This window comes from Condylura cristata, unplaced genomic scaffold (assembly GCF_000260355.1).
Source record: "Condylura cristata isolate star-nosed mole 26May11 unplaced genomic scaffold, ConCri1.0 scaffold00023, whole genome shotgun sequence".
Classification (NCBI taxonomy): Eukaryota; Metazoa; Chordata; class Mammalia; order Eulipotyphla; family Talpidae; genus Condylura; species Condylura cristata.
The window spans coordinates 4,939,085-4,950,100 of record NW_004567124.1 but is presented as its reverse complement, the minus strand read 5'-3'; the positions used below and the strand labels follow the sequence as shown (position 1 = coordinate 4,950,100).

General features: G+C 33.6%; 1 protein-coding gene across 1 annotated transcript in view; it reads left to right on the top strand.

Annotated features, from left to right (window-relative positions):
• The window catches only part of MAP2K5 (mitogen-activated protein kinase kinase 5), a 244,151-nt gene that overhangs the window by 98,319 nt on the left and 134,816 nt on the right, over positions 1–11,016 (top strand). The window contains exons 12-13 of the mRNA XM_004687642.2: positions 409–470; positions 5,940–5,988. Coding sequence (XP_004687699.1) covers positions 409–470; positions 5,940–5,988 — 111 coding nt within the window. The remainder of the gene's footprint in view (positions 1–408; positions 471–5,939; positions 5,989–11,016) is intronic.

The window sequence follows — 11,016 nt, the reverse complement described above, 5'->3', positions numbered from 1 at the left end:
TTTGTTTAGTTAATGTAAAAATTCTAAGATAGAGTCCTGGTTTATGTTTGAGAAACTTTTATACAAGATAAACACCTGAATATGGTTGTCACATTGCTATGACATACATATAGTTCTGTATGTGTATTTAAGTTTATATTTAGTGCAGATTCTCAGCCTACTTTGACCTGTTTTTTCCTTCCTTTTTTACATATGGCTGATTATGCAGTTGGGAGTAAAAAACCTAGTTATGTTTAACTTGAAAGTACAGCTAGATCATAAATAAAATTGAACTAAAATCGAATTTTCTCCTACACAGTTCATGATGTAAGAATAGAGAAAATATTTCATAATAAATGCACAGAGAAGACATCCAGGGGCTGTTCTAGTAGTTTCATTGGTAGTAACAGAACATGTTTGTCTTCACAGGGGGCTCTTTGGATGTGTATAGAAAAATTCCAGAGCACGTCCTTGGAAGAATTGCAGTAGCAGTGAGTACGATTTTTGATCCTAAGAAACTTGGGTTATTAAATCTTTTTAATCAGGTATTCTCAAAAATTTTTTTTCAAACCCTGTTGACTGCAATGTCTTTTTAGCTCTTTTTTTTTTTTCCTGCTTATTTTTATCCCTTTCTTCCTTCCATAGACAAGCCTTTTGTAATGACATAATCACATGACATCCTCAGACCTGGAAAAATTCAGAGGACTGAATTTTTCAAGTTTCTTGTATCTGTAGAAGCCTTGGTCCTACAGTTTTTTTGTAAAGGAAACTGTTTTTGAACATTTTGTAGTTACTGACATAATTCGAAAATACCTTTCAAGTCTAAGTTATTAAAATAAAACAGTATTATACCTTTCAAGTCTAAGTTATTAAAATAAAACAGTAAGAAAATTGTACTTTATTCTGAGGTTTTGAAGACTTTATGTTCTTGGCTTTAAAATTTTTTACCATCTACATCTAGGAATTTATTCCCTTTGTAGTTAAAAGCCATTTTCCCATTTTCTGTATTCAAAAATAAACTGATGAAATATATCAACTAAACTAATATTAGTTCTAGATTTTAGATTTGGAATAACAAGGCTAAACAGTGACTAAGAGAAGTCATGGGGCGGTGTAATAGTAAACAATTGCTAAACTAAAGGCTCTCTGATAACTTATGTAGTTTAATGTAGAACAAAGTGATTGTACCATGTACCATTTAATTAAATGGCTGGTTTTCGCATTCATTATACATCAAACTGACAACTCAAATCCTTTAATCCAATATGGACACTTATTTAGTCTTAGTTCATTGTAATTCACAGCTTTCCTTTTTTCTTTCTAATTATTAGTGTGAACTGCCCAGGGTGATGAGAGCTTTCTTTCTGATGCTATTGCTGCTAAGTAGCTTCTAATCTACATGTTGAGGTAGATTAGTTTAGTATGAAATTTGAGTACTTAAATCACTATTTTAGCTGAAAATAAAAATGTTTCATTTCCTCTTTTAATCTCAGGGGAAATGAATGCTTTGTGGCTTTTGGCAGTTCTTAGCTCTAAAGTTTAATAACACGTATAATAAAGGGCGAAAAAAGGCAAGGATACCAATTCAAAAAGAAAAAAAGTATACAAGTTATATATACTCATTATCTGTTGAACTTGGCTAAAATTGGCAGCTGCCTTCAGTAAGAAGCGTGTTCTTCTTGGACATCATAAATCTCTCATCTCTCTGGTGCAGGGCATCCACACAAGGCCACTGGTTTTTTCAATGCTACTGCAGTGGAAAGCCTGTGATGTGAATGGAGTCAGCGAAAAATGAAAAAATAAAAATAAATAAATCTGGCTTCAATATAGAGCTTTCCTACTGAGTAATTGAAATTGACAAAATTATTTTAGGAAATGGCATTTAAAATAAGTACAAGCCTAAAGTATTGCTTATATTTACCCTTGTGTTTCTTAAGAATCAGGATCTTTCTTTAACTAACAAGTCACAGCAAAACTAACTCTGAGACAAAAAATATGATTGTCATTCACTAGACTGGGAGCGGGGAGGTGGTAGGAGAAAAGGGTAGAGAGCCCCAGTCTGAGGGTGGGGAAGGGACCAGAACTTCTGTGGGGGGTTAGAGGAGGCTTGTGCACATACAGAGGTGTGGCGCTGTACTCCCAAAATATTGTCAATGGGAAGTCAATAAAATTTTACTTTTTTTAAATTAGGTTTTTGGGTTTTTTTTCTCTAAAATGTGTTCAATTTCTCCCACTTAAATGGCTCATCAGGTCATAGTAATTGAAAATTACCTATAGCCAGAATAGAAGAAAATCTTTTGATAATTTTGTTCATCACCTGCCATTTTTTATTATCTGTGATGGGATGTAAGCTTATGTCATGTCTCCAAAGTATGTTTTTTAATGAAATTTAAATAAGCTGCAAACTTGAATAATCCTTGATTACAACTAGCAAACATCAGTAGGATTGTACCAATCAAAATAAGACTACTCAAATGATGGGTTGTAGGTGATGCTTTATAAAATCAGTGTTCTCACCTCAGCCTGGTTGAGATATACCTCCTTTAGTGTTCTAAAGTCAGCATCACACCTTTGATTTCCATCCATAAAGACAAGAATGTGCATGGGTGCTACTGCCAAGTCAAACACCACAGACTCAGAAGAAGAAAGAGGTGCTTATTAAATGCTTGCATGTGCCAATCACTAATAGATGCTTTACCTACAAATGCATGTCACTCATTCTTTACAACTCTATTGAAATGTATTTCATAAATGTGCAAGGTGATGTTTCGAAAAGTCGGATTAAGTTGCCTATTATATAACTAGTTATCATATAACTAGTCAGAAGTAATTTGAACCCAGGATTGTGTCACTCCAAATGCCATGCTATTTCACTGCTTTTGTGAGAGGAAAAGAGGCAGGAGTGAAAGGGAAAATAAGGTTTAAAAAAAACAGAAGTGTCAGGGAGAGGTTAATGGAATCACACATACATAGCTTCAGGTTCCTTTTCTGTGTTAGAGTTACGTCAAGGCATCTCTCCCTTCCCAAATTAACTTTGTTTGCCAGGTTCTAATAATCTGGCATGTTACTCAGGTCTAAAGATCCCACATTAGTTACAGGATGGACTCCTGTCAGCCTTTATGGTACATAGATTTTTTTTCTCGTGTAGATTGTAAGGCAAAGGAATATTTTTCCCTGAAAAAGCCGTATAAACACCTGACTTCACTGTTTCAACTTGCTCAGTGATTTTCATCCACTTTCCATTTGAATCTGGTTTCTTACAAAGAGTAATGCCTTTCTTCCTCTCCCAGGCACCTAATGCATTTTATTTTTCCTGTCGTTTCTGAAGCAGTGACACAGTGTGCTGTATTTTGAGTGCTAATGTTGATTGAAGCTGTCCCTGAAAGGATGCGCACTTGACATGTCAAGGAGCCAGTGATTGACAGCAGATATAAGTACTTTTAGTGTCAAGGCTTTGTCACGTCATTTGTGAAGCCTGGTATACTGAATGCCAATAATACCCTCTAGATTTTCTTTGGACAGGTTTCTTGTTCCCTTGTACATTGATGCTTATATGCTTCTAAAGGAAAATGTCATCTGTTTTGACACAGTTTGAAATAATGTTCCTTTTGAATCTCTGACAAAATTCATAATTTTCACAAGTATCATGAAATCATTTGTTTTATTTTTTTATCCACATAGACTGAATATTATGGGCTGCCTTACTTTTGTGTGTTTTCTATTGGTCATTTTCTGTGGGACCAATTTTTAGTTTAGAATTTAAACCAAGTCTCTTTAGTGGGAAGGTTTTATAATAGGCAGCTATGTTTGTAATTTAAGAAGTTGAATCTTAATTCCAGATTCAGAAGGTGACCACTTATATGTTGAAGAAGGTGACCTTGTCCAGCAAGTCAAAGAGCAATTTGTTCCCATTATTGATGTTATTTTTTGTAAGGATTTAAAGAAATGATTTTGCCTTATTCCTTCTGTAGAAAAGTTATTAACATTTTGTTTCTAACTGTCTTACTGTTCAGGACAGGTATTTTATTATAATGCCTACTTGTTCTAAACCCAGGAAGAAATCATTTTCTATTTAAAAAAAAAAAACTTTGTGGAATTGATCATACTGTGCTAGCAAATCTTTCAGGAATATATTTCATTCTGTGAGAACAATTAAAACACTTTAACTTCTGTTCAGCATTAATTGATACAGATTTTATCTTCTAGATCTTTAGAATTTAGAAATTGTTTTTTTCTTTGCATTTCTGTTTTTAATATTGAGCTTAAGCTTTCTTGATCACCTAAAATCCTTGCACACTAAGCCCCCCACTTTTCATCATTTTCAGGATATGTAAATCATTCAGTTGCTTCTCATAATGGTTCATGATTCATTTAAATTTTCTATAGGAGTGGGTACGTGTGGTAAATTTTAAGCAATCGTAGTTCATTTATTGTGTCTGATACATTTGTTGTATCTGATACCTATTCATCAATAATCAGCCTTAAATTAGTAAGTTCATATTAGTGTGCATACAGAATCAGTGGGTGTGGAGTAAAATATGTATTTCTTTTACAATAGTTTTGAAATAAGCATTTTTAAAGTTGCTAATGGCAGTTTTTGATTAAATTTCCCACATAGCAGGTAACACTTATAACCCATATGCTTAAGGTCTTGGAAACCTTCTTTTTCTGTATGTTATTTCACTAGTTATTCTTAACTCAGGCTCTTAAATTGAAAAATCTTAATCTAATTAAGACATTTGTATTTTCTCACTTTATTTCCTTGAGTGGCCCTTTAATGTCTACATGGCTCTACACATTCATTAATAGTGTATCATCTTGATACTCTTTGTTGTTTTCTTACAAATCCTGTTATTCTTCTTGCTTATCCCAATATCATTTAAAACACTTTTGAGGAAACTTTTTACTTTAAAGTTATTTTAAACTTATATAAAAATTTTGAAAATAATACAAAGAATTCTTATAGATGCTTCTCCCAGATTCACCAGTTGTTACAGTAATTTATTTACACACACACACACACACATTTTTTCCTGAAGGATTTGAAAATAAACTATAGACATTACCACTCTTTATACTTAAAATACTTTGGGTATATATTTCCTAAGAACAAGGATACTCTCTTTTATCATCATTATATAATGATCAAAATCAGAAGATTGATATTATTAGCTAATCAGTAATCCTTATGTAAATTTTCCACTTGTCCAATAACATTCTTTATTGAGCAAAAGAAAAATATTCTGGTCCAACATCCAGTCTAGAACTAGACATTTTACATTTAATTGGCAATGTCTCTTCAGACTCTCAGGATAATCTCAGTATTTCATTGTCTTTCATGACCTTTATATTTTTTAAGAGTTCCCTGATCCAATACTTTCATTACACATTTTATCTTGGTCTGAATATTCTTTTATGTTTGTATCTGTTGAAAACATTCCTGGAGAACCTTGATGCCTTCCTGACTACCAGAAGGAGAAGCCGTGTGTGCTCTACCTGCTGCCTTACTTCATTAGTTAACACTTCAAAAAAGTCTTTCCATGGCTATAGATATCAAGGCTTACACCCTCCCCCATCCCTTTTTTTTTTTTTTCACATACAGAAGTATAGAAAATGAAAGGTATTAGTCTTTCCCTCTTTTTTTTTTTTCTGTCCTCTCCTCCCTCCCACAGCACCACTAAGAACTCACTGTGTACTTCCAGACCATTTTATATGTACATAGACTTATTTCTTTCATTCATCATACCTTATCTTCAGAATATTGTCTGCTCAGTAAAGTAAAGGAGCATTTAGTTTCTGCAGTCAGTGTCCCTATGGAGCCTGACCCAGAAATTGTAGCTGTGCAGTAAATGCTATCACTTAACAAATGTTTTAAGGAAGAATTTTGCTCAACATGAGCATATGTTTAAGTATGGATAGTTCCCTCTAAAACAATCATTTTTTTTCTCTCTCAAATTTAGGTTGTTAAAGGCCTTACCTATTTGTGGAGTTTAAAGATTTTACATAGAGGTAGGTACTAGACTTTCAAGTTATGACTTAATTTGTGGTGGGGGCTGAATGTTCTCCAAGGTGAATAAATAATAGGATATATAAGTAAGTAAACTGGTATATTTGGTAATAAAAAGATGACTGCTTTATAAATATTAGTTTTCTTAAGTTATACACTTGATCCTTATTTTTGTAATTATGCTTACCAGACATGTATAGAGTTAATTCATAGTGTTTGCAAATGATAGGATCTTACTTTCCTTACTTATATCTAGTTAATGCAAACCCTTCATTTTCTATGCAATTCCATCTGCTGTTTTTGTTAACATATCAGAAATCATCATACACTATTCCTTAAGAAGTCATTTCACATATCTTGAAAGTGGAACTTTAAATAAGGAATTAAAGAAAGCATCAGAAATTAGTCTCCCAGTCTATTAACATAATGCATGAGAGGATAATCATGTAACTGTTGAATGTTGTAAAAGGAACCTCCCTTCGCTTTTTTTAATATTCTGAAATGTCTGAATTCATTTGAAGCAAATTAAGTGAGAAACAGCTATAACAAAAGCAACTTAGGCATCTAATGCTACTAACTGTACTGTTTAATTTTATACATCTGCTCATTCTGGCTTGATGCACATTTGGAGAATGTAACAGCATGCACACTGGATGTGATTAAAGGCAAAAAAAGGTTTTTTTTAAGGTGTAACTATGAAAGTTAAAACAACCAAATCTTCACTTATATCACATCTGTCGGTTTTTTTTTTTTTGGTTGTTTTTGTTGTGATAATTCTAACATCCTGTTGCTCCTAAATTCATCTTAAATCCACCCTCTTTTGAAAGGGATATGTAGAGCTTGACAGGTAAAAATATCATTTCAATTCTTGAAGGTATTATGTAGATTAAATAAACCAAGTCCCTCTGTTCTACTTCTAGAGGATAGTTATTGCAAAATATGTATGTAAGAAAGTGATCTGAGCTGTTAGTATTACTTTTCCTGGAATAAATAAGCATTTGAGGTGACCAAAAAAAAGGAAATATTTTTTATGACCAAGATTAACTTAGTGTAACTTACATGCTTCTATTCTTTGTACTCCCAATTCCCCACATTCACCAACCCACTAAGTGGTTATACCAGTTTTAATGGCATTGGTAAAGCGGTCAGTTCTTGTCAGTTTATTGATTCTTATGAATATTTGCTATCTGTTTGACAAAGGTACTTAAGGAAGGTCAGGTCAGTTCGCAGTAGCGAAGCCTTCACTCAGAGAGCCTTGCCATGTGGGGAGGGAGTGGTGGTGCATGTGGGTGTTTTGGTGGTGGGCTGCTCTGTGGTGGTCACAGCACCTGAGGCAGCGATGTTGTAAGTCAGCGTTACCTCAAAAAATAAGTAAAATGAAAGACAAAAACAAGCATAACAAAACAGAGTCTTGCCATGAAAATGGTGGATGTTACTTTTTAAAGGTGAGAGCCTTAACACCCTGCTGTCCTGTGGGCACGTAGCCTAATTCTCACCTGCCAGAACTTTCTGGGCAGCTTCCTTGTAGCACCACAAGCAATAGTGGATAGGAAAATGGGATCTAGTCTCTCTACGGTCGTGTTTCTTTTTCTTTTTTAAAGTCAGGATGCTGATAAGTAGATATACCTTTAGTGTTTCCTGTTTCTAAATTATTTGGTTATAGTTGAGAATTCTGAGTAGTTTAAATATATACCAGTGAGTGGATGGGAAAACTAATGAATTTCAGTGCAGATGATGGTATTCCCCAGTAATTATGGATTATCAATTATAAAAATAAGATGCTGTGGTAATACGTCCCATTAAGTATATTTATAGTTTATTTTTAGAGTTTCATGGAAACTTGTACCTTCTGGATTTAAAAGCATGTGCTTTTATTGAAGTGCAGAAAAAAGCAGATGTCCCTGGAGACTTTTGTAAAGCATTGTAATGAGAAATTGACTCTAGATTGAGTAGTTGTTAACTTAATATTTCAGAGGTTTTGTCCATATTTAATAACTTGGATTCCATAAAAATAAGATTAAAGATACCTTTTTATTTACCAAAAAGCTATTTAATTTTCTCCTTGATTAAAAAATTGTAGCTTTTTAGATCAGTTCAATCAGGCAATTAAAGATCAGAGCTTTTAAGTTCAGCTAAGGCAATTAAATAGGTAATATACTTGTTTATACACTTTTGCTATAAGCTCATTGCTGTACCTTCTTAAAAGCACATACACTCATTTTTGCATCTCTAAATGAACGATGATAGGAATTCTAGCTGAATATGTGTCACATTGTCAAATCAAAGTGAAAATACTGAAAAGAAGACAGTGAACGAGAAATACTTGTGAGTGATCTAAGCCTCTTTCTCCTTTGTCTTGGTCTAAATATCATTTTCCTCTGATCATGATTTTCTTTCCTTACAAAGTGTTGCCCCTAAAACCAAGGTCTTATACTTATAAACACAAATTTTTAAAAGGGTACAAAACAAAGATATTCAGTGACCTAATGAGAAAAGAGAACAAACTATTTCTTACATGTAAATGGCTTCCTTAGAATACAGAAGTTCTAAATTTTCTCTGTAAATGTGTGTATATGTACTACATTGTGGAATTTGTAAAACATAGTTTGTTACTTCCAAACAAGCTGTTAAAATCAGGAGACTTTCCTACAGTACGTATCCAGAGGGCACTGTAGGGTACAATGAAATCCGAGCAGTAAGCAGTGGCAAACCATCATGCTCACCTGCTCCCAGTTAGTGTATTTCATAGTGTTGTATATTAACTGGATAGTTTTTTCAAATTTGAAGTATAACAGTTGCTGTTTCTAATGAGTCATTATATTCAATCACATTTAACATTTATATAATATGTAATATATCATTATATTCAATCACATTTAACATTTATTTTGTTCTTTTAAAAAATTTGGTTGGAAAATATATGTGTGAGTATATGCTATCAAATACTAATTATGCAGGTATATTTTTATTATATAATAACTATGAATATCACTTTACCCAGTTAATGGGTATACCCATGCCCAAATAAGCAAGGGAAAGAGTTTATTATACTTCATATCACCTGGCCAAAATTATTAAAATATTTTCTCTGAGAGATAAGTATGTGATATCCATAAAAAGATAGTTATTTAAAATGTTTGAAAGACCCAACAAGATTTCCTATTGTGGAGATTCGTTTTTATTAAAAAGCACATGTGTGAGCTCTGTGAACATAACATGTATTGACTGGGTAAAAACAAAGAAAATGAACAGTGAGAAAGTCTGTTAGGCCAGCTCTGACATTACAGCAAACATTGCAGCTTAACTTCAAAACATACATCGCCACTAATGAGGTGAGAGCCCTGCATATTAATAAACCTACAACTCCAGTCATAGCCATCATTACCCACATCAAACATAAATACAAGATTAACACCTATGCCATTTCTTTGGAAGATGTGAGAATACCCTGGCAGTAACTGCTCTCTCTTTCCCTGAGGATAAAAAATAGAAATGGAAGGGTAATGAGAATAGAACTTAGATTAAGAAAATAAAATTGGCAATCAGGCTGGGGCAATCTTACAGAAATGGAGAAGTTTATTGGGGGGCAAGGGGAGACATGAATAGTTGGTGTCCAAGGATATTTTTTGGTATATATGAGCATGGTTAGTTTCATTTATTTTCTGTAGTAGGAGGGATTTTAATCATTTTAATCTTTCAATTAATGTATATTTATTATAATATTATTATGTTATTCTGGAGGCTAACGCTTCCCAAGCTGATTTGTGTTCAGAAAAACTAAGTCTTGTAATTTTAATATGCAGGTAGGAATTTTATTTTCTAACCCTGGCTTTATTTTTCATAAGTGTGGCCTTACACAACTCTTCCAGTTGGGACTATTTTAGATTACTGCGCCAGTGTTTCAGTTCATTCACTCAGCAACTATTTATTGTATACCTACATTTCAGGCACTGTGTGAGAATGCATGAGTATGTAAAAGAAAAGATTCCTCTAATGGGATCGGAGAGGGTTGGGAAACAGTCCATAAGTACTAAACATGATAAGTAAGTAAATAGAAGTGAGTTAGAAGGTAGTAGTATGGAGAAGAAATAGATCAAGCTTAGGAGAAGCAAAGAGTAGATTGCATGTTCATCAGGTATCCCTCATAGAGAAGATGAAATTGGAACAAAGACTTGGAGAAGAGTTGTTTGTCAAATAGGGGAGCAGTTAGAGCAGAAAATACCAGGGGGAATGTGCCTGGGTTGTTCCTGGGCCAGCAAGGAGATCTGTAACTGCTACTGAGGAGTAGAAGCAACTGTAAGGAAGCTGCTGCAGTAGTCAGGTAAGTTGCAGAGACTCAGATCAGAAGACAGCTACAAAGATGGGAGAAAGTGATTAGGTCATGGGTAATGATTTTCAATGTAAGGTCAATAGAATTTCCTGATGGATTGCTTGTGGGTTTTAAGAGAAAGAGAAGTTAAGTTGCTTAAACTTTCCTCAGTAATTCAATATACTGAGAAAGTCTTACGCTACCTTTTGTTTCACTTAAGAGAGAGAACTTCACTATAAGTAAAGAAAAAGCTAATACCAAGCACTAACAAAAATACAGAGCAAGAGAAACTCTGTTTGCATTGCTGGTAGGAATCTGAAATGGTACAGCAATTTGGAAAACTTTGGGATTTTCTTACAACATGATCCCACTACTATGACTTTATTCATAATAGTCCCAACTGGAAACAACCCAAATGTTTAGCTGGTGACTAAACAAAATATGGTAAAGTCTTACGCTGGTATGCTACTTAGCAATAATAAGGAGTAAACAGCTGACACATATAATTATAAGGATGAATATCAAATATTTTATATAAGAGAAAGAAACTAGATTCAAAGAGCTACCTATTGTGCCATTCCACTTATATGTTAGAAAAGGCAAAAATCAAGGGACAGAATATACATCAGTGGTTTCAAAGGATAAAGAAAAGGTTGATTCTAATGATATTAGGAAACTTTTGGGGGTACTAGAAATAGTCTACATTTTGACTTGACCTTAC